Here is a 23,065-nt window from a genome sequence, read left to right on the forward strand (position 1 = left end):
CCATGAATCCGAATAGAACTTTCTTTAGCCGTATCACCGACACAGTCAGTCCACTTGCTTTTTATTCCCTTAAACCAACTATGGTTTCAAAAGTTCTCAATACTTTTGGAAGAATTTGGAGAGTCGTTCCAGGAGATTTCCCCGACGTTAATTGTGAATCTCTTTTCAGCAATGTATATTAACTGAATTTATACAGTAGGCACAAATATTGTCAATCTATTGATATCCTCCATTTAATGGAATAAATAAAGATTTATTTTTTCATCATATATTGCATATCCTATATACTTTCTTCTAAATGCTACGCAAATCCTTTTTAAGTTGACATTTCCAAGCCGTACGATTATAATATACGAATAACGTGGGTACATATTTTCAACAAATTTCTATAATCAGTGAAGCGTATAAAAATATAATACATTGACATATATTATAATGAATTCATTCGACCAAATGGCAAAGAATTAAATGTGTTACGATAAGAACTTCTCCGCTCTGTTTGCGATCTTTAATAGATGAAACACCTGTTATTATTGACAAAATGACTTGTCTTACGTAATCCATACAAATGTAAATGGTCTCGAATAGTTTATATTTATCGTCGATATTCGGGAGATTAATCGAATGAGAGATTATTAGATAATTCGAGAAAAATATAATGCAATGAATATATACATACATATAAATAAAAGCTAAAAGAAAGGAATCTTTCCTCTAATTCATAAATGTATTTTATTTCGCGTATCTAGGCTGTGTCAATTTAATACGATTATTCTTCCGCTCGAATGATTTGAAAATTACAATGACGTTGTTGAATTTTCGATAGATTAAACACAAGTGTTACAAATCAAGGCTAGGTATACAAGACGAAAATGATAATCAACGAAAGATATTCAATATTATGTTCGATACGCGCATAATTAGTAAAATACGGTTAGTATATAAGAGCTGCGATGTTAAAGGTCGTTATAGCATTTGAAGAAGTGTCCGATCACGATCCATGGAATCATGAGACGCGCCGTTTTCTTAACAGTTATCTTGGCATCTGCCATCTTGGCATTCGTACAGGTAAGCTCTTTTTAATTATATATTTATTGAGAAAATTCTCTCTTGCGCTCATTCCTATGTATCAAAATATAAATCAAATTTCGATGATATATATGAGTATTATTATGACAGGCAGGTCCCGTACCGAAAAACCAAGAAGATGCACCGGCAAAATTAAACGAAGTTGATAAATTTCAAAAGAAATTGGAGGAAATATGGAAAAATGTAAGGAATACGATGGACAAAAATTACAACGAATTGTTGGAGGATCCATCGGTAAGCGCGTCTTTTTTAAATACCTTTAACGAGTTGATCGACGAAGTCAACAAAGCGAACTCGGGAATAATTGAACATGCCCGTGACCAGGTCGATAATCTCCCTAAGGTATGATATAACACATCCATATGATGCGTACAATTACAATATATACGATATAACGATATAACAATTTTCCTTTTTTCTTGGACTTTCTTATTAGCCTAACGGTAAAGCAGAGAACAATGCTAATATTTGGCAAGATTTTGTATCGGACTCTTGGAATGCATTTCAAGAGAGAATGTGGGACCAATACGAAAAGTGCATGGAAAATCCCAAAGTGCAAGAAATTGTTCGCGAAATCGAAAATGCGATGAGAACGACCAAAGATATCTTGGAAGAAGTTGTCGAAGATACTCGGGCGCGGATAGATGCTGAAAGGGTATAATCAACGATATCATTTCTTTTATAATAGATCATTTCTTTTTCATTCATTTATTTTGTTTACATTTCATTTTCATTAGTCCGAAAATGCCGATCAATTTGTCAACAATTCGAAAGTCAACAAAATCATCGAGAAATTTAACAAGGCGCTCGACAAAACCAAACAGTCCCTAAACAATATTATATCTTCTATTAGGAAAAAACCCGTTACGGATTCCAGAGTATGTATTAACGACATTACGTATATCTCCGTTTCAATGAATTAATCTGATATGAATTTTTTCTCTACTTAGTCGTACAATTTGGAAGAAACGCAAGAACCACAGGTCGCTGGTTTCAAAGAAAAAGTACAGGAAGCTTGGAGCGACCTGAAGAATAATCTAAAGGAGAAAGCCAGGGCAATATGGAACAACCCTAAAGTAAAAGAAGTAGTCGAAAAAGGTGAACAAGCGGCCGAACAGGCTAAGAAGGCTGTAAGAGATGCCATCGAGAATGTTCGTAATGAAATCGATAGAATTGTCAAGGTATGTATTAATGAAATAACTAATCTTTACGACAAATATACCTACCATTCGATACAAATCAAAATGAAAATTAACGTGAATTCCTATACCAATTTTACTAATCCAAGGAAGCTGAAAGGTTAAAAGAAAATGCTGACACAACTAGTTGGAAAGAAAAAGCAGAAGAAGCTTGGAATGATTTCAAGAAAAAAGTTCAGGAAAAATCTGAGGAAGTTAAGAACAACCCTAAAGTAAAAGAAATCATCGAAGCAACTGATAAGGCGATCGAAGACGCTAAAGGCGACGTCAAAAAAATCGCCGAAGCTGTTCGCAAGGCAATAGAAAGTATTTCCAAGGTATGAATTTACGAAGGAATAAATCTTTAAGACAAATACATTATTCGATTAAAATGAAAAAGAAAATTAACGTGGATTCTTACCTATACCAATTTTACTAATCCAAGGAAGCTGAAAGGTTAAAAGAAAACGCCGACCCAACTACTTGGAAAAAAAAAGTAGAAGAAGCTTGGAATGATTTCAAGAAAAAAATTCAGGAAAAATCTGAAGAAGTTAAGAACAACCCTAAAGTAAAAGAAATCATCGAAGCAACTGATAAGGCGATCGAAGATGCTAAAGGCGACGTCAAGAAAATCGCCGAAGCTGTTCGCAAAGCAATCGAAAGTATTTCCAAGGTATGTATTTACGAAGGAATAAATCTTTAAGACAAATACATTATTCGATTAAAATGAAAAAGAAAATTAACGTGGATTCTTACCTATACCAATTTTACTAATTCAAGGAAGCTGAAAAGTTAAAAGAAAACGTCGACACGCTTAGTTGGAAAGAAAAAGTAGAAGAAGCTTGGAATGATTTCAAGAAAAAAATTCAGGAAAAATCTGAAGAAGTTAAGAACAACCCTAAAGTAAAAGAAATCATCGAAGCAACTGATAAGGCGATCGAAGATGCTAAGGGCAACGTCAAGAAAATCGCCGAAGCTGTTCACAAGGCAATAGAAAGTATTTCCAAGGTATGTATTTACGAAGGAATAAATCTTTAAGACAAATACATTATTCGATTCAAATCAAAATGAAAATTAACGTGAATTCCTATACCAATTTTACTAATCCAAGGAAGCTGAAAGGTTAAAAGAAAATGCCGACACAACTAGTTGGAAAGAAAAAGTAGAAGAAGCTTGGAATGATTTTAAGAAAAAAATTCAGGAAAAATCTGAGGAAGTTAAGAACAACCCTAAAGTAAAAGAAATCATCGAAGCAACTGATAAGGCGATCGAAGATGCTAAGGGCAACGTCAAGAAAATCGCCGAAGCTGTTCACAAGGCAATCGAAAGTATTTCCAAGGTATGTATTTACGAAGGAATAAATCTTTAAGACAAGTACGCTATTCGATTAAAATGAAAAAGAAAATTAACGTGGATTCTTACCTATACCAATTTTACTAATCCAAGGAAGGTGAAAAGTTAAAAGAAAACGTCGACACGCTTAGTTGGAAAGAAAAAGTAGAAGAAGCTTGGAATGATTTCAAGAAAAAAATTCAGGAAAAATCTGAGGAAGTTAAGAACAACCCTAAAGTAAAAGAAATCATCGAAGCAACTGATAAAGCGATCGAAGATGCTAAAGGCGACGTCAAAAAAATCGCCGAAGCTGTTCGCAAGGCAATCGAAAGTATTTCAAATGTATGTATTACAAACGAAAAGTATCAATAGAAGTACTTATTGATAATTCAATTAATTTGCTAAGCATTCTTATACTTATTAGAAAATGATGAATTATTATTTTTCTTGTCTTTTTTTTTCATGATTATTAATCGAAGAAAACTGAAGTGCTAGAGGAACCTCCCCACAAAAGTAGCGTAAAGGAAAACATAGAGAGAGCGTGGAACGATTTCAAGAGAATAATTACTGATAAAGTCGATGAAATTCTTAGAGACCCTAAAACCAAAGATATCCTCGATAAAAGTGAAAAAGTGATCAATGACGTTCAGGAAAATGTGAAAGGTATCATCGAATCTATTCGTAAAGCAGCCGATGATTCTTCCAAGGTATGTATACAAAATGAATTATTCGTGCATTCCGTGGCCTGCATTTGTTTTTGTTTCCTTTTTCTTTTCATTATCATTTATCGAAGGATACCGACGAGAACTCGGCAAAATCTGCAGCTGCTACTTATGTAAGAAACGTAAAAGAAGCGTGGGACTCGTTCAAGAGAAAAATTGCGACGACGTATAAGAATGTATGGGAGAAAGAAAGAGTGAAAATTGCCGTATCCGATAGCGAACATCTTCTCTTGAGAATCCCAGATAGCGCCCAAGACGTTGTCGATTCTATTCGTAGAGAACTTGAAAAAAATAACGCCGAGAGACTGTAAAATATTGCTAATCCCACCTATACGCGTTACATATGCTTATACTTAAGTTTCGTATTGTATCGTTTCAACGATATTATTATAAAATATGGACTCAATGGACATGTACTCATTCCTAAAAAGCTAAAAAATAAACTTTAACTATTACTTTCATCTAATAATTTGTATTTTTATTTAAAGCGTACTTTTAGTATAAAAAAGAAAAGTTATTTTTCGCTTCGAAAGCATGAAATCACCGTTCTATATTATATTAAGGAGAAATTGTGCCGTATTTGGATAAGATTATTATGAGAGTAAGGTTCGTCGCATCTGATGTCGCGTCGATAAGGTTTCCATATTTTCTAATATTACCAAAATATTAATTTCGAATGAATATAATATACAACGAAGTCGATAAAAATCCAACTTTTCGCTTAGAATCGGTTCGAACGATATTTTTAAAGGAAATAGGCTGTTATAGGAGATAGAAAAATGATAGATATGTTCTCGGGGTCAAGGTTCTTCTAAAGACGAAGATAACTGAGAATGCCAAGCACACTTGTGCAGATTCGCGTTCCGGAGCATATAATGCGACGACGGGAGAGAGAGAGAGAGAGAGAAAGGGAAAAATACAACTAACAGAATCGTTTGAAAATTACATAAGTCGTAGCTTGCGAGAGACTGAATTATCTCGTTTGATAAAAAGAGACGAGTCAATGAAGATTTTTCCGTGGAACCTTGTTCTCGGAGAATGCTCTCCACCGTCGTTCACCCGAGTGCACTTTACTCTTTTGATATGTACATATGATAACAAAACATCGAAATATTTGACGAACGTTTTATTTGAAACGTAAAGGAAATGAAAACGAATCAAAAATCGAGCAGAATACCGAAAGATATGATTTCAAATGAACGAAAAGGAAAAGATATTATTCCAAATTCGATTGGTAAGAATTGAAATCGAAGATTATCGTATTTCTCTCAATCTCTCTCTCTCTCTCTCTCTCTCTCTCTCTTAGATATCAGACAAAAATGAAAATATCGTCTTCTCGTTCGGTTAAAAGATGATAAAGCAATCTTTGCCCTCTAGTAGCAGCATTAATAGACGATAAGGATTAGCTATAAAGGGAGCAATACCAAAAGCCCGCGCATCAGTCGTTCTCTAGTCATTTCAGAGGTCGAATTCTTTTTTCGGAATAAACGGAGGAAAAGAGGACAAAAATATCATCGAAAATGAAGAGCACGTTCTTGATCGTTCTAACGGTAATCCTCGCTTACACCGAGGCTAAAGCAGTATCATCCGAAAATGTCGAAACTCAGCAAACGTCTAATCAACCTTTGCAATTGTCGGAATTAATAAGTCAAGCGCAAGCGAGTATCAATAGTTTGACAGCCGAGTTACAAGACAAAATGAATCTTCCCGATCAACAAACCGTCGTCAACACCGTTAAAGAGCAGAGCACGAATTTCGTCAATAGTTTACAGGAATTGATGAAAAATGTGACAGAACAGGTAAGAGTATCTCTTTTTTATCATACAAAATGTCAAGAAAAATGTATTTTCTCGAAACTCTGATTGTACACGCCAGAAATGTATGTATTATTTCTATGTATAATTTTGTCATCTTGATACGTATTATTTAAGGGAACTTTCTATTAAACTTTCTCTATCTCTGACTTATTCTACTCCGATAACGTCCCAAACGAAAGAAGAGGAAGATAGAAAATGTGAACTTTGGGAGGGAGGCCAAGAAATAGTATTTCTTCAAATATTCAAAAAATATATATAAAATGAACAAATAAATGAAATAAAGCATATTTTCTTTCAACCCTTTAGACCCCTGGTTTCGTTGAAATTTCGTTCGGATGTTTTTCTCTTTGATTATTAAACGATGTAGCAAAATGTAGGGAAAAATATAATCGTAGAAATAAACTTTGTGTAACAGGTTAAAGAGAAGAGTCCAGAATTAGAAAGATTATGGACCGACGTGAAGGGCAGACTAAGTAAGGTAGTCGACGACATCAATGCTCAAATTCCAGATGCGCGTGAACAAGTCAATCAATTGCAAGCCAAGTTACAAGAGGGATTGCAAACCGTCGTACAAGAATCCGACAAGACGGTCAAAGCTGTTAGTCAAAATTCGCAGAAAGTACAAGAAGAGATTGGCAAATTAACGAAGCAGGCTGTCGAACTCGCGGTCGAAACCACGCAAAATCTAAACAATCAATTGAAACAAGCGGCAAAAACCAATTAAACAAATAAAATAATCATTTTACATTCCTCTTTATTAACGAATTAACTAATTCGACGAAAGACCATTTCTGTATTTGAAAAAAAAGGAAAAATAAATCAAGAAAAATACGTTTTTCTATATACAACGTATCACGATTATTTTTTTCCTCTCACGTTTTTGCTCTGATAAATACCAAATTATCTTCATTTGATATTAACATTGGTCATTGCCAACGTAATATTTCTAACATATTTTAATAGATAAATGAATCAATGAATATTATGCAATGAATATATGTATAAAATACATATGAAATATTATATGCGATTACAAGGAATAATGATAAGTAAGCAATGTTAGGCAATATCCGTGAATCATTTCGATAACATTCGCTTCTAGGAAAAATGTCGTCCCACTTATTTCGTATTTCTATGATATTAACAAATATTCAAGTTTTGATAAACATTTGTTACATCATTGGAAAATTATCTTTCACATTTATCCTCGAAAACATTTCATCAAATTAATTATCAATTTGTATTACATCGAGTTCATGTACAATTTATTTACGACGTATTTTTATTCTTCATTTTTCTCATATTTTAGGATATCAGTTATAATATTAATCAAAAATAAGTTCGTTTCTTTGTTCGAATTATTTAAAATATTCTATCTTATTATTTTGCGTCTGACTTTTACAATTGCGTAAGTTTAACGAAATTCATTTTGCTTTATCAGCGCATTCTATTCTTTTTTTTTTCTTTCTGCATATTTCACAAATAAACTGTATTCGATATAATGATTTCTTCAAACTAATTATAATATAATTTGTACAAGAATTAATAAATATTATATACGTAACGGTAAAGCAAAAGATTTGATATTACGCGTTGGAACATATCTTTAACCTAAATTCATCGGAATCAATCGTTTCAATACTTTGTCAATCGTTTCATAACTTTCAATGTTACAATTTGCAAAGGTTTTATGAAAAATGATTTCGATCACTTCGTTCTCGGTCGGTACTTCGTAACGTCGATATATTTTTTGCGCATTTATCGTTTATTTTGATAAGTGAATTATTTCAAAAAGAAAAGCGAGCAAATAGAAAAATAATAAAAAAGTGTATACCGATATTTCATAACGTTTATCATCGAACAAAATGAAATCGTGCATTTTTTTGTTCTCCTTACTCGTGGTAAGTCTTCGGTCTATTTCGTTCAGACATATTCATCGCGCAAAATCATTTTGTTTTTCTTTCTATCCAATAGATATCTTTGGCAGTAAATCAAGAAAAGCTTAATCAAAAATATAAAAAGTCATTGCAAAGACTCGATGATCTTCCTCGGCAAGATAAAATCGCGACAAAGAAAAAAGAAAATTATTTGAAGGATGAAAGAAACGATAAAATAAACAGAGGATTTGAAAAAGTGATCGATTTCGTTAACGTCTTGGGACAATTAGATGATTTTATTTCCGACCGAGCGAAGAATATCATTCGAAAACTTCATCAATTATATAACTCGGACGAAAATGATTATTAACTAAATTTTCCGTTAATTCATAAGTTACAATAAATAATAACGTTCCTTTACAAATCTGTGTTTTTATCTTTCAAAAATTACCATGGAAAAAAGTATGCGACCATTGACAGGAAGTTTAAAGTAAACATTTTAATAGAAAAATTATTCGATATTATATATATAACTCCATATATATAATAATTTAATTAGATTTGATATTAATAATACATACAAGAGCTGTATCTAAATAAATTATGTAGTTCCGCATTCAGAAATTTGATTTGATCCAATATTATACCCTGTTCACTAGTTACGAATTACAAATGACATTTGTCCTCGTCGCGCCATCTACAAACCGGAAATGAAATTATATCATTATCTAATCAAAATTGCAGAATATTTTGTTCAATTAAAAACAATAATCGCATCGTGATGTACATTAGTTGAAAAGAAAAGTCGTTTGGAAATATGTAATGAATTTTTCTGGAAGAACTCGGCCGCCCGATTGGTCGTTGAAAGATACCGTTAATTTAAAGGAATTGGTTCTCGAGTAAACGTGAAATATAAGGTAAATTATTCGCCAGGTGGCGATTGCGTCAGTCACCGGGATCGGATAGATTGGGTAGATCGGGTGGTTTGTGCTAGATTTTATCGTTTACCACGTGTTAATTAATACGCTACAAATATTTTCTAGGAAAGAAGTAGAAATACTAGGAATCTAAAACCCTCCTCCCCTCTCTGTCCATTTCTACCTCTCTCTCTCTCTCTCTCTCACTTTCTCTCTCTTTCTCTCTGTCTGTCTCTCTCTCTCTCGCAACGTTGTTAGATCGTAGACTCGTGTCGAACGATTCATTCCATGCGGAAGCTAGTTACGTCACTTAGAATCAAGAAAAATATCGTGTGTCCAGCAGCAAGTCGTGTCTCCCCCGCGTACACCAATCTTCGTAGTCCCAAGTTTGTTCTTCTTCCTTTCCTCGCGTGCTTGCATCTGTCAAGCAACAACGCTATCGTGCGCGCACGCGTTCCTTTTTAACGAACCGAATGTGCGATAGCAAGACTTTCAGCATAACCTAAAAGCAAGCCAATTCCGAATGTATCAGTAGTTGTCTCGGCCAGGACGGCCTTTTGTAAATTCCGCTCTTAGAAAATCTCGAGAAATTCTACAAAGACGTATATTAAGAGGAATATTGGAAGCTTCTCGTCATCCAACATTAACCGGCGCCACGTTTTCCTCTTTTCCAATATTATTTCTCTCTATCTTTATTTTTCCCTTTTATTTTTCTTTTTCTTTTATCTCTTTCTCTCTTATTTGTTTTCTCTTCTCATCTTTCCCGCTTTCTCCCTTTCCGCCATCCTTTCTTGCTTTCTCTTTCTTTCTTTTTCTTTTTTCCGTTTAATGAGAAACTACAGACAAAATTTCTTTTGACGTTAAAATATTATTGGGTAATTAGTGAAAATTCCGATCCCCTATATATACATATATATATATATATATATATATATATACATATATATACACGTGTATATACGTGTATATATCGAAAAAGAAGGATCTCATATAATCTGCGCCAGAAATTCATCAACCACCGACGAAAAAACTTCAACGGTTAACAAAAATGAATAGCAAGAGAAAAATTCGTTCCAATCCTACTAGGTATTGTTTATAATTACTATTCTTTGTTTCTTTCTCTCTCTCTCTCTCTCTTTCTTTCCACGATTTCTTAATATAAACAAAAACATTAGAAATGTATTATGCATATTTGTACAAACTGGATATTCTGTAAAGTTATAGCGTCTAAAGTTTCTTAATAAAACAATATTTAATGTTAGGTCACCAAGAGCAAGAGGGCCACAAGATAGATATGTGGCAGCCGAAGGTGTTTACAGCAATGCTCATTTTATGCACGCTACCACTTGCCATGTTGGTAATATAGTACAGGTATTCAACTTATTTCTTCTATTTATTCTTGCCAAAAAAGAGTATAAACCTAAATATATTTCATTCAAACAGTTGATACACTTGGAATGTTTTGATGCAAATTCTTTTTTATCAAATTAATATATTGTAAATACTGTTATAGGTTCAGACACAAAATGGTTCGGTATATGAAGGAATTTTTAGAACTTTCTCCCATAATTTTGATGTGGTCTTAGAGATGGCACATCGAGTAGACAGTTCAGGAAAGATCAATGTAGAGAGTTTGGTTGAAAAATTGATTTTTAAGGCACACGATATAATAACAATATCTGCTAAAAATGTTGATCTAGAATATGCTCTAAGAGACACTTTCCAAACAGACACTGCTATTAGTAAATTTAATGGTATAGTTGGAGAGAAAGAACTTGAACCATGGGATGCGCCGTCTACTATGAATGGCGACGACTTAGAATTAGATGGTGCTGCTGTGAGTTTTTTTTAATCGATTTTAGATTGAAAATAATAAACGTATCATATTATTTGTCAAGTTACATCAAATTATATATTTTTAGAACGGGTGGGACGTAAACGAAATGTTTCGCAAGAATGAACAAAAATATGGTGTTCAAACGACATTTGAGCCATCGTTAGTCGGTTATACTTTCCAGCTTCAGCGTAAGGATACAAAAGACTATAAAGAGCAGGAGCAGAAAGCAGCTGAAATAGCTAATGAAATAGAATCTCAGCCAAATCATAAGGCAAGATTAGAACTAGAGAATGGCGATGAAGAGGAAAGATTTGCATCTGTTGTAAATATTATTATATTTATATGTTATATGTTCTTTTCATGTTATATGAAACTGAAAATTTATCTTACATTTATAATGTTGCTAGATAAGGCCCAATGAAGGTAAATACGTTCCACCTCCTCTGAAAAAGAAAAATTGGGAAACCGGGAAACTAATAAGGTCTACACCACCACCCTCGTCGCCAGGATCTGCAACTAGCAAATCTTCATTTAATCAAGCACCATCGTCAAATGTATCGCCTAACATCTCGGTTGGCCTCCAAGCCTCCCATAGCACGGTACAACATCCAGTAGCTCTTAACATGACAATGCCACCAACTGGAGTAGTCGTACATACTACTTACAACACTCCGCCACCATTTGTGTCTCCAACGACGCAAGCATCTTCTGCAGGTACATTATTTGCATTGTTTCAGTCATATATCGTGTTATCTTGTATTTATGATTAAATCATTTAATATAATATAATGAGGAAGAGAGGAACATAAAAAGCATTAAATTTTCAATTATCTGTAGTAAGATAGACCTTTATAAAAAATATTTTTTGGATTTAGCAATGCAGCAAACTTCGTCGCAATCTCAGACTGCTCCTACAATTCCTCAAGCAACTTACCCTCAACAGCCCCAACAACCATCGCAGCAACAACAACAACAGCAGCCGCAACAACAACAACAGCAGCAGCAGCAACAACAACAGCCGCAACAGCAACAACCGCAACAGCAACAACAGCCTTCGAATAAAATAAATACAGAAAAGCGTGAACGTCCAGGTAGACAACAAGTGTTTCAAGCGGATAAAGCTCCACCTGCTCCCTTTTCACAGCCAAATGTTACTATTTCTTCTCATCAACAACAACAGTCAGCAGGACACCAACAAAATTCAACAGATATTCAACGCATTGAAATAATTCCTCATAAACCAGATCATAGAAAGGTTTGTCATTAAATAATTTTCTCAAAATTCTTAAACTAATTGGAAATTAAGGATTATTTATTTATGCAATTTTAGATCCCAACGCCAAAAAGTCGAGAAGAACAGCACTCAGAACTAAGACAGTTTTCGACAGATTTTAAATTAACTGATTCAACTAATCAGGAAACATCATCCATTCCTCGTAAACAACAACAGCAACATCATAACCAGGATCCTCATCCAACACCACAAATTTCTCAGCAACATCATCAATCGCATAATGTATCTCAACCACAGCATCAAATTCAGCCACAGCATCCAAGCCCGCATCAGCAGCATCAAACAGCTCAAGAAGAGTCTGTTGTTACTACTAAACCACCACCGGGGCCATTACCTATACGATCTACAAGCCCGCCGCAAACTCAACAACAGCAGCAGCAACAACAACAACAACAGCAGCAACAACAACAACAACAACAACAACAGCAGCAACAGCAACAGCAACAACAACAACAACAACAACAGCAACAACAACAACAACAACAACAGCAGCAACAGCAACCACAACCACAACCGCAACCGCAACAAAATTCTTCTATTGTGCAATCAAATGTGCAAGAACCAACAGTTGAAAAAATAACTAATGCTTTTAAAAAATCTACTTTAAATCCTAATGCCAAGGAATTTAATCCCAATGCTAAGCCTTTTACACCTGTAAGTATATATGTATATTTGTATGCGATGTAAAAAGTGAATGTCAAACAATTACTCATCCATTCATTATTTTTAGCGATCTCCTAGTACGCCAACACCTAGCCGACCTCACACACCTCAGACACCACAGTATACGGGTGCTACTATGCCGGCAACTGTTGTCATGCCAGCATATGTAATGACTAGCCAACCGCCAACTGCATTCAGTCAACCACCTGCACAATCTGTAACTAGATTTAGAAAAGGTGAGCAGATATATATATATATATATTTAATAAAATATTATAAAATAAAAATTCTATTATCAGCAATAATACATACAAATCTGAAAGAGAAAAAAAACTATTTATATATATTATCTATATATCGTACTCTCTGAATTTTGACTCAGTTCGTATAAATGCCATTGAGAAAAATATTAATATATTTACGATTGCTATACAATATATTGATATTTATTGATATAATGGTTAATAATAATTGTTATTAAAATGACAAATCTAATAGATTTAATCTTTATAGTGCCAATGATGCAACATCGAGCCCCAGATATAGCATCTCAAATGCAAGTAGCTGCAGCAACCGGTCAACCTTTATTAGCACCAGCTCCTTTACACCCACCATTCCAGATGTCTTACCAGGCTCAACCAACTTACCAACAAATGGTACGAATGGTACAGGCGCCACCGCCACCACCACACATGTCAACGAACCCTTACCATCATCATCATGATTCACCAGGGCCGCAAGCTCCTGGTATACAATACATGAGTCCGCACACGCACCCGCATCCACATGTCCCTCAACAGCCACCAAGTCAAACACCTTCTCCGGCTAATCCCAATCCACCACATACGCAAAGCGCATACAATCCTCCTGGAACTCCACAACCTACGTATCCGCAACCACCTCCACAAGGACATGCTCCAAGTTATCCTATTATGTGCCCTATTATTCCACAACACTTACCGATACCTCCACAACACATGCAATATTTACCCCCTCAACCTCCGCCGGGAGCCCAACAAACAATACCAGTCATTTTGCCGCACAATCAGTAGCTATTACCAGGAATAAACAATGAAAAAGATGGTTACTAGTATTCTATGGAAATAGAATAAGATTTGTAAGTCCAAGAAACTTTCATAATGGTACCTAACACTTGAATATGTTGCTATTATCTACTTTTGTAGTTACGTTATCTCGTTTTTTTTTTTGTAAAAGAAGTTACTTAAACGTACGAACGATCAGAATATTCTTTTACTTTGTTAATTCGTTATATTGCACATATTGTTTTTTTGACTATTTTTATTATAAATATTAAAACGAAAGAAATAAGATCATATCATATTGTTCTTGGTACGATTACGATTGAATACGTAGGTGAAGTTTTGAAAGCGTATATGAATAAGAAAGAAAAAACCAAAAGAAAAACATATAAAAAGTGTCGACCGTTTTGAAAGTGATTAATTTTATTGGAAATATGGATTATTTATAAAGTAGTACCATACTACTTACATCTATACATACATTTAAGATTCTCGAACGTGCTCTATCAATATCATTGGCTATTAGATAAAAATTTAAATAATATCTCTTTATATCGAGCCGAGTTAGCTAATTATTTCTTCTACAAAAAAAAAAAGAGTCTAAGACAATTTCTAATTGTGCTAATGTAGTAAAATGAAATAGCGAATATGAATCTTAGATTATTTTTTTTTGAAATATCGTTTACTGCGTACCGTTTAGAATTCTTGCAATCGAGGGAGGGAAAATGAAAAAAGGAAGATTAAAACGATTGATGATCTTTTCGCTAATAATAATACGAAAGATATAAATTTTGATGCAATGCGTTATTCGAATCGAATAGAATCGACGATTTATCTTTAGAATATTGTAAAAATTTAAAGCTGCTGCTTTAGTACGAACTGTGTCGTATATGATTGAAGTATCTTTTTTTATACAAAGAGAATAAAATAAATAAAATAAATGTGTGGAGTAATATTGCTTAAAACGAAGCACGAAGAATCTTACATGCAAATATAAAATATTTTAAGTACAATCAATTTCACGTTGAAAAAGAGTACCTCGACAACATGTCGCAAGATCCATTAAAAAATGAGAGGAGAAGGCTACATCTATAAACATGTAAATGCGTACAAGACAAAGATGTATTTGACGCGTCGTAGTATTGTTAAAGATAGTATTAATGTCAATGCGACAAGATTACTAAGTGAAATGAAAAAAGGAGGAAAAAAGGAACTTTATTTGTACACGAGTGCTATCTTAAAGTCGTGTTTGATTTAAGAAACGAATTGAATAATTCCATATTATACAAAAGCACGAAGCGAAAAACGTTACTTTTACGTTGTGACGTAAAAATGAATGAAACAAATAAAAGTAATAAAAAAATGAAGGAAAAATGGTACAAGTGCTATTTTATCAAGAACTTTGATGGCTTTATTGCTAACGAGAAAGATTATAAATCGCCTTTTTTCCTTATATTGAATAGAACAGAGATAGACCGATTTAATTCGCTCTCATGTAATATCATTCGAATGTTAAATAAGTTAATCCAAATAATAATGTCCATCGTGTGATAATAATTTAGAAATTATAATGGCAACGATAACGACAATGCTGTTGCTGTTGGTGTTGTTGTTATTGTTGCTGTTGCTGTTGCTGTTGCTATTGCTGTTATTGATTTTTTCATGTTTTTTATATCAATTTCAATAATGTACATTGAATTGAAATTTTGTTTTTAACTAAAGTATTGCATGATAAGTATGTATGATTTTATAAAGATTCTATAAAAAGAGGTGAAGAAAAGGAAACAAGAAAAATATCTTAAAATTGAATATTAAGATAGATTATGTTTAAATGAATGACAGCAATCTGCTGGCAACTATAATACACGAATGCTCTAATAAAGAATGAAAAGAAGCGAAGCGATTATGTATAAGTAAAAATATTAATAATAATGATGATAAAAAATGATCAATCGATCGATTGATTGATTGATCGAACGATCGATCGATCGATCTATCGATCTATCGATTCATTGATTGTGCATCATTCAACGGAGTCATGCATATGCAATTTGTTATAAAAAAAGGAAAGATAAATACTACGGCCTTAGACCTAGTCGTGTGTATATAAAAGTAAACAAGGTGAGCCTCGATCGAAAGATAATACAGAGTCCGGCATCGTTAGACACAAATTTTATATCGAAGAGATTTAAAAATGCATCAAAATAAAGTCAATGCGTTAAAAATTGAATGCACGCACATTAGTACCCTTCCTATTATAGAGATTAATCGATATTGCATTTTATCGATGTAGAAATTAATTTGACGAACTTATCGACTCTCGCGCCGGCTTAGTATAACGGTACTAACCGCTACTATAACGCTGAAACGATCGAACATAACCTTTAAGTAAATATCTTTATATTTAACTCTCGGTAGTTTCTTATACATAATATTGAATTAGCATAAAACATAATCGCGAAAGTACTTACAGAGTAAATATGGAAACGCAAAATTGGAAAGAGTTAGATGTTGCTTTGAGCAAGCCTGTATTAGAAACGCTTGAAGAATTGAAATTTGAAACTATGACTCCTGTTCAAGTAAGATACACCTCTTTTTATTTCACTATTTTTTATTTTATTTTCTATAAACAATCGATTATGAAAATGGTCTCGATTATATTTGTAGGCAGCCTGTATACCTCTCCTTTTAAAAGGGAAAGACGTTGCTGCAGAAGCAGTAACGGGTAGTGGCAAGACGCTTGCTTTTCTTATTCCTCTATTGGAAATATTACAAGTATGTATTTAGATAAATGAATTATTTCGATACATTACATCTCATTTCATTTAGAAAAATTTATAGAGACGGCCTGACAAATGGAAAAGTACAGAAATAGGAGCTGTAATAATAACGCCGACCAGAGAATTAGCTGTTCAAATTAGCGAAGTATTGGCCAACTTCTTAAACAAACTTTTATTATTAAAACAAGTAATACTTGTTGGTGGTACAACTATTAACGAAGATATAGAAAAATTACAGGATGGTGCCAATATTATCATAGCAACTCCTGGTAGACTAGAAGATATGCTTTCTAATTGTAAAAGTATCAATTTAACAAAGCGCTTAAAATCTTTGGTAATATTACGCTCAATGTTACAAGCGTATTATTCTTATAGTATTTTTTTCTTACTATGGAATATCACTTTTTAGGAAATATTAGTTTTGGACGAAGCTGATAGATTACTCGACTTGGGTTTCTCTAAAACATTAGACACTGTATTAAGTTTTTTACCGCGTTTAAGAAGAACGGGTCTATTTTCTGCTACTCAAACTAAAGAATTGCAGCAATTAATCAGAGCAGGTTTAAGAAATCCAGTTTTCGTTTCCGTAAAGGAGAAAGCTAATATATCGACGCCTTCGAGCTTAACAAATAATTATGTAGTAGTACAAGCTGAAAATAAGTTACCAACGATGATAAGTTTCATTCAACAAAAAGGAATTAACTTGAAATATATGATTTTTCTATCTACCTGTGCGTGCGTAGATTATTTCAGTCATGTTATACAAACGTAAGTCATATTTCATTTTTATTTTTATTTATTTTCAAGATCTTTCTTGAAAATAATCCTATTATTTTATAGAATGTTGTCAAAAACACGAGTATTAGCTTTGCATGGTAAAATGAAGAAAAAAAGATACAAAATATTTGACGAGTTTCGTTCAATGGAAGGTGGCATTTTGATATGTACTGACGTCATGGCTAGAGGTATTGATATATCGGAAGTAGATTGGGTATTGCAATATGATCCACCATCGGCAGCAAGCAACTTTGTGCATAGGTACAAATCTTCTTAAGTATAATATTCAAAATCTATTGATAACGGTTGAATTATAAAAAATGTAACAACATTTAGAGCTTCTATGTGTAAGTAAATTTGTATTTTTAGATGTGGAAGAACAGCTCGAATAGGACATCAAGGTAGCGCGTTACTTTTCTTATTAAAAAATGAAGATGCTTATGTAGATTTTATTAAAAGAAATCAGAAAGTAGACGTGCAAGAAATGAAATTGGAAGTGTGCTCGGATACGGCGAGAAAGTGTTTACAATTTATGCGCGACTTACAATTGAAAGATAGACAAATATTTGATAAAGCGAATAGGGCATTTGTATCATACGTGCAAGCATATAATAAACACGAATGTAATTTAATATTAAGATTAAAAGATATTGACTTGGGAAGCCTTGCCATAGGTTTTGGTTTATTAAAAATGCCACGAATGCCTGAATTGAAAGGACGCGATGTAACATCTTTTGTTGCTCCAGAAATTGATTTCAATTCGATTACATATTTGAACAAGGAAAAGGAACGAATCAGATTAGAAAAATTAAACGAGTTTCGTAATACAGGTACTTGGCCTAGAAAAATTAAACGCAAATTTAAACAAACGGAATCTTGGACTGAAACGAAAAAAAAAAAATTAGAAAAACAAGAAAAACGTCAAAGGCGAAAAGAAAAGAGAAAAGTTCTACAAGAAAAAGGTATTGATCAAGTTAAAAAGAAGAAAAGGTCTATTACTGCGGAAGAGTTGGAAGAATTAGCAAAAGATGTAGCGTTGATCAAAAAATTTAAAAGGAAAAAGGTAATCTACGAGCTTCGATCAGATATATTGATCAACCTTATTTTTCTTTTTATTTAATTAGTCGACATATGACATTATATTATTTCAGATAACTAAAGAAGAGTTTGAGGCAGAATTTGGGGTTTGTTAACGAAAAGTTTAAAGAAATTATAAATGGTAGGTGATAATATTTTAACAAAACATTTGTAAAGAAAGAAAACAAAAGAAAATAATATTTACATAACAGTCCAACGCAGCAACGTTTTATTCTTTTTCAATCTTTCTATAATTTGTATTTACATATATATATATATATATATATATAAACAATCGCAAGTTCAACGATATAAAGAAATATATTTTTATTAAAAATAAAAACAACAGGTATATAGTATAAGTAGAGTTATGTCGAAAAAAAATTCATGTGCTAGGAAAAAAGTTGTTAAAAAAAACCCTAGTACGGATGCTAGGTTTTTTTATCCCTGTAGATTGGTAATCCTGTTCTAAGAACGATAGTGAAGTTATCTGTGTTTTATCTGTGTTGTATATTTTTTAAGCGAAAGACAATGATTCCAATTCGATAAAATAAAACTTTTTATATAGTTATAATGTAATAATTGGGTTTTATAAAATATGATTATCTGGGCAAGTGCTTAAAACAAGTGTCGTTATATGTACGGTCAAGTAATATTTATTCGGGATATTAAAATATCCATTGTCATACCATATTTGTATAGAGTAATATGCAATGGACCAAATAAAAATTTCAAAGGTAAATTACTTTAACATGAAAATCTTACACGTATATAATTATATATATAATTTGATTTATATATTTAAAAGCATTTGAATTGGCAGGTAGAAAATGTCCGCTTATTGGAGAAGTACAGTAATAATCATTCTATAGGTACATTGTATTTAACTTTAACGGATCTTATATTTGTGGAACGAAATGGCAAAAAAAAAATATGGGTAGATATTTCTTAATAATTGATTGCCAATATATATATACGTGTGTTAATAACTAATATAATAATATATATTAATTAATATATTATTTTAGGTCTTGTATACTCATATATCTAACATAGAAAAACAACCATTGACTACTGCAGGATCACCATTACATATTAAGTGCAAACATTTTTATATCGTTACTTTTGTTATACCTAAGGAACGCGACTGCCATGACATTTATCTTACATTATTAAAACTTTCTTGTCCAGGTAAGATTATATTTGATAATTTTAAGTTTAATAAAATGAAATTTGTCTTTCGCTTTCGATATACGATATATTAATGAATAATTATTGAAAAACGTTTTTATAGCAAATTTAGAAGATCTTTATTGCTTCAGTTATCAATCGAGTAAATTACCTCAACACGTTGGCTGGAATTTTTTTAATGTACAAAGTGAATTTCAAAGACAAGGAGTACCAAACGAAGAATGGTCTCTTTCCTACTTGAATACTAATTATGAGGTATACAAAATGCTATTTAATTTAAAATAGTCAGAATCATTATTGCCTATAATAATAATATTTTTAAGCTATCAAAACATTTTTATAGCTTTGTGATACATACCCAAAATATATATATGTTCCGAGCACTTGCGCGGACAATATTTTATTGGGTAGTGCAAAATTTCGAAGTAGGGGAAGACTTCCCGTGTTAACATATTTGCACTCGAATAAGGTTTGTTATCTTTTTCTTAGTGTAAACGTTTAATTAGTTTTACGTAGAATACATTTATAGATTTACGTATATTTATAGGCTGTTATCTGTCGTTGCAGTCAACCACTTTCAGGATTTAGTGCTCGATGTCCAGAAGACGAATCAATAATGTATTATATACTTTGTACAAATCCTAATTCTAAATATATGTATGTCGTAGATACAAGGCCACGCGTAAGTAAAACTTTGATTTATAAATATAACGATACAGTTCGCATTTGTTATAATTTTTCTTTTTTTTTTTTTTTTTTTTTTCATGTAGATTAATGCTTTTGCGAATCGAGCAGCGGGTAAAGGATATGAAAATGAAAATTTTTATGATAATATAAAGTTCCATTTTTTTGGAATTGAAAATATACACGTCATGAGAACAAGTTTGAACAAACTTATAGAATGTAAGAAAAAGTATCTCTATAAGTATTTCTATTACAATATTATACGTACTTTGAATAAGAACACCCTATTAACTTGTCATTTAAACTTGTTTCATTAGTACAAAGGACAACATCGATGAGTGCATTTTTAAATGGTCTAGAAAGCAGCGGATGGTTAAAGCATATTCGTTCTATATTGGAAACTGCTTGGTTTATCGCACGAGCAGTTTATACTGGCGTGAGTGTAGTAGTACATTGCAGCGACGGTTGGGATCGTACCGCACAAGTATGTTCCCTGGCTGGTTTACTCTTAGATCCATATTATAGAACTATCCAAGGATTTCAGGTATGCGCATATTTGTTAATTACAAATTTCTTTTGTAAATATTTGCAACTCTAAATTAGTAGATAGAAAAAAAATGTTTTTTTGTTTTCTTTTCATTAGGCACTAATAGAAAAAGATTGGCTGTCGTTTGGTCATAAGTTCAGTGATCGCTGTGGCTATATTAGTAGCGATGGCAAAGAATTAGCACCAATATTTACTCAATTTATAGATGCAACCTATCAATTATTACAACAATATCCACATAAATTTCAATTCAATGAATTATTTCTTTTAACGCTTCATGACCATGTACATAGCTGTCAGTATGGAACATTTATTGGAAACTCGGAAAAAGAGAGGCAGACGTTTAGGTATAATAATTGCGATTGAATCTAACGTTTATTAGATTGTTTCATATGTTTTCGTATGTTTTCGTATGTTTTCGTATTTTTAGATTAGCCGAAAGAACGTATTCTTTATGGGGATATATTGCTAATAATACGAACGAATATATCAATCCACTTTACGAATGTAAACCTTGGAACGATGATTCTAATGATGTTCTCCAGCCAAAATTAGCACCGCAAAGTATTATGTAATAAACGTTTTTACTTAATCAGAATAATAGGTGCAACGTATAATATGTAAACTACAGAAGGATTATTTAGAAAAAATATTTGTTTGTTTGTGCAGCATTTGGAGAGGATTATATTTTAGATTTGAGAATGGTATTCACCCTAGAGAGACGTACGATGATATGTTATTGACAATTCATGATCATACTAGTTCTTTAGAAGATCACGTTAAACTTCTTATAAAGGTATATGCGTACATATAACTTATGAATAATACCGAAAAGATGGAAAATATAAACGTTGATGGTAATATTTTCAGAGATTCAATTCTTTGAGTCAATTATTAAATTTAAATGACGTAGAAAGAAAAAATAATCAAGGTAAACATAAATTTGATAATAAATATGTTAAAGAATCCTTATCCGAAACTATCGAGGAAAATGTGAATCACGATGAAAAAATGAAAACTAAAGAAAAAGTCAGCCAAATTGAGAAGGAGTTAAAAACAGTTGCTATAGAATGGAAATCGTCTCGTAATATGGAGGAATGTACTTGTTCAACTAATTTTGATGCATTTAATAGCAAGGTACGATCTTTTGTATTTTTTCTCTTTCTTTTATCGACGAATAAACTAATTCGCTTGGGAAATAATATAAAGGAGAAATGAAAAATACGCGTGGAAATCCGTTATCGTTATTACTTTCAGCATCATTGTTGGTCTTGCGGGGAAGTACTATGTACGCGATGTATGGATACGCACGGTGTTTTAGCTGGACATTTATCGCAACGTGCAGTACCTATTTGTAAACCATGTTCCCAACATTCTGGTAGTTCTTCGATCACCCCTTGATCGTACTACATACGATAGATATTATTTAGATCGATCGGCATTATTAAAATCAAAAATACTTTATCGAAGCAATCGACAAATGATTATGCTATTTAAACTTTATTTTGCGCGGAATGTAAGAAGTATGAAAGTAAAGCTGCCGTTGAAATCGTACGTGTCGTTAATAATACAAATATTTTATCTAATCGATTTTTTCCAGACATATTTATTCGTTCGAATTTTAAATGAATTAAGATTATTATCGAATTTGTATTTCTATAATTAAAATGATCTCTCATTGTCAGAGTCAAAATCAATAACATTTTGCATTAAGAATATATCGGATTTCGTTATTAAATGAAAGTAGAATATGCCTGACGGGTAATGTCGAGCTTGTGATAATATTACAAGAGAATTTATATCTAAGTAGCCATTTCTTGTTGTATTTAGACTATATACGGCATTTAAAAAGATTTTTCAGATAAAATGAAATAATATGTGAAATAAAAATATTGTTATGTGAAATAGAATGGTATTAAATGTGAATTAAATATTGTAAGCAAAATGGTAATAATAATAAAAGAAAATTATTCGTGAAATTTTGAATACGATGAGATGTAGAAAGAAATGCGCAAAGGTAACATTTGATATTTTTTTAAAATATAAATATTAAAACATCGTACTATTTTTATTTTATCTGTGATAATTGTGACACGAATTTTGTTTACATTTCCTTTTGTATGCGAAGTATTTTTACATTAGTTCAATAATACATATATAGCAAATATATAATTATTGACAATTACTTTCTTAATATATCATAGAAAAATTCATAATAAAGAGAATATTTGATTATTATAAAT

The 23,065-nt window shown here is 32.3% G+C and overlaps 5 protein-coding genes across 6 annotated transcripts; all 5 read left to right on the forward strand.

Moving 5' to 3' along the window:
- The first annotated feature begins 953 nt into the window (after positions 1 to 953).
- On the forward strand, positions 954 to 3,971 carry LOC122519450 (rootletin-like). The gene is made up of 10 exons (XM_043638871.1): positions 954 to 1,068; positions 1,184 to 1,431; positions 1,526 to 1,744; positions 1,827 to 1,967; positions 2,040 to 2,270; positions 2,378 to 2,605; positions 2,713 to 2,940; positions 3,048 to 3,275; positions 3,379 to 3,606; positions 3,714 to 3,971. Exons 1-10 carry the CDS (start codon positions 954 to 956, stop codon positions 3,969 to 3,971), a joined length of 2,124 nt encoding a protein of 707 aa, XP_043494806.1.
- Positions 3,972 to 5,741: 1,770 nt separating this feature from the next.
- LOC122520281 lies at positions 5,742 to 6,981 on the forward strand. Its single transcript, XM_043640373.1, has 2 exons — positions 5,742 to 6,120; positions 6,554 to 6,981. The coding sequence occupies exons 1-2, from the start codon at positions 5,842 to 5,844 to the stop codon at positions 6,860 to 6,862; spliced, it is 588 nt and encodes a 195-aa protein (XP_043496308.1). The 5' UTR covers positions 5,742 to 5,841; the 3' UTR covers positions 6,863 to 6,981.
- A 2,748-nt stretch (positions 6,982 to 9,729) lies between these two features.
- LOC122520283 (ataxin-2 homolog) lies at positions 9,730 to 15,991 on the forward strand. Its single transcript, XM_043640376.1, has 10 exons — positions 9,730 to 10,018; positions 10,195 to 10,303; positions 10,446 to 10,769; positions 10,855 to 11,091; positions 11,177 to 11,483; positions 11,645 to 12,024; positions 12,100 to 12,419; positions 12,522 to 12,717; positions 12,794 to 12,962; positions 13,240 to 15,991. The coding sequence occupies exons 1-10, from the start codon at positions 9,981 to 9,983 to the stop codon at positions 13,776 to 13,778; spliced, it is 2,619 nt and encodes an 872-aa protein (XP_043496311.1). The 5' UTR covers positions 9,730 to 9,980; the 3' UTR covers positions 13,779 to 15,991.
- Positions 15,992 to 16,074: 83 nt separating this feature from the next.
- On the forward strand, positions 16,075 to 18,568 carry LOC122520282 (ATP-dependent RNA helicase DDX55). The gene is made up of 7 exons (XM_043640375.1): positions 16,075 to 16,345; positions 16,434 to 16,541; positions 16,608 to 16,880; positions 16,956 to 17,314; positions 17,387 to 17,584; positions 17,693 to 18,386; positions 18,475 to 18,568. Exons 1-7 carry the CDS (start codon positions 16,247 to 16,249, stop codon positions 18,514 to 18,516), a joined length of 1,773 nt encoding a protein of 590 aa, XP_043496310.1. The 5' UTR covers positions 16,075 to 16,246; the 3' UTR covers positions 18,517 to 18,568.
- A 127-nt stretch (positions 18,569 to 18,695) lies between these two features.
- On the forward strand, positions 18,696 to 22,884 carry LOC122520284 (myotubularin-related protein 6). Of its 2 annotated transcripts, none has more exons than XM_043640377.1 (13): positions 18,696 to 19,137; positions 19,209 to 19,337; positions 19,429 to 19,591; positions 19,695 to 19,846; positions 19,935 to 20,060; positions 20,139 to 20,273; positions 20,362 to 20,494; positions 20,593 to 20,819; positions 20,919 to 21,169; positions 21,253 to 21,393; positions 21,492 to 21,618; positions 21,693 to 21,959; positions 22,080 to 22,884. In XM_043640377.1, the coding sequence occupies exons 1-13, from the start codon at positions 19,114 to 19,116 to the stop codon at positions 22,221 to 22,223; spliced, it is 2,019 nt and encodes a 672-aa protein (XP_043496312.1). In that variant the 5' UTR covers positions 18,696 to 19,113; the 3' UTR covers positions 22,224 to 22,884. The 2 variants fall into 2 exon arrangements, with proteins under 2 accessions (XP_043496312.1, XP_043496313.1); XM_043640378.1 differs by having other exon boundaries at positions 18,697 to 19,137; positions 19,224 to 19,337.
- The last annotated feature ends 181 nt before the right edge of the window (positions 22,885 to 23,065 follow it).

The sequence above is a fragment of the Polistes fuscatus genome, unplaced genomic scaffold (genome assembly GCF_010416935.1).
Source record: "Polistes fuscatus isolate 324 unplaced genomic scaffold, CU_Pfus_HIC Scaffold3, whole genome shotgun sequence".
NCBI lineage: Eukaryota > Metazoa > Arthropoda > Insecta > Hymenoptera > Vespidae > Polistes > Polistes fuscatus.

Bases quoted from the DNA above. Each gene is read 5' to 3' on its own strand.
- LOC122520282 (XM_043640375.1), top strand. From the start codon at position 16,247: ATGGAAACGCAAAATTGGAAAGAGTTAGATGTTGCTTTGAGCAAGCCT. The intron at 16,881-16,955 runs GTAATATTACGC...ATCACTTTTTAG, and splicing joins CAAAGCGCTTAAAATCTTTG to GAAATATTAGTTTTGGACGA. The intron at 17,585-17,692 runs GTACAAATCTTC...TTGTATTTTTAG, and splicing joins GCAAGCAACTTTGTGCATAG to ATGTGGAAGAACAGCTCGAA.
- LOC122520283 (XM_043640376.1), top strand. From the start codon at position 9,981: ATGAATAGCAAGAGAAAAATTCGTTCCAATCCTACTAG. The intron at 10,019-10,194 runs GTATTGTTTATA...ATTTAATGTTAG, and splicing joins ATTCGTTCCAATCCTACTAG to GTCACCAAGAGCAAGAGGGC. The intron at 12,718-12,793 runs GTAAGTATATAT...CATTATTTTTAG, and splicing joins ATGCTAAGCCTTTTACACCT to CGATCTCCTAGTACGCCAAC.
- LOC122519450 (XM_043638871.1), top strand. From the start codon at position 954: ATGTTAAAGGTCGTTATAGCATTTGAAGAAGTGTCCGATCACGATCCA. The intron at 1,069-1,183 runs GTAAGCTCTTTT...TATGACAGGCAG, and splicing joins CCATCTTGGCATTCGTACAG to GTCCCGTACCGAAAAACCAA. The intron at 1,432-1,525 runs GTATGATATAAC...CTTTCTTATTAG, and splicing joins AGGTCGATAATCTCCCTAAG to CCTAACGGTAAAGCAGAGAA.
- LOC122520281 (XM_043640373.1), top strand. From the start codon at position 5,842: ATGAAGAGCACGTTCTTGATCGTTCTAACGGTAATCCTCGCTTACACC. The intron at 6,121-6,553 runs GTAAGAGTATCT...TTTGTGTAACAG, and splicing joins TGAAAAATGTGACAGAACAG to GTTAAAGAGAAGAGTCCAGA.
- LOC122520284 (XM_043640377.1), top strand. From the start codon at position 19,114: ATGGACCAAATAAAAATTTCAAAG. The intron at 19,847-19,934 runs GTATACAAAATG...ACATTTTTATAG, and splicing joins ACTTGAATACTAATTATGAG to CTTTGTGATACATACCCAAA. The intron at 20,495-20,592 runs GTAAGAAAAAGT...TTGTTTCATTAG, and splicing joins TTTGAACAAACTTATAGAAT to TACAAAGGACAACATCGATG.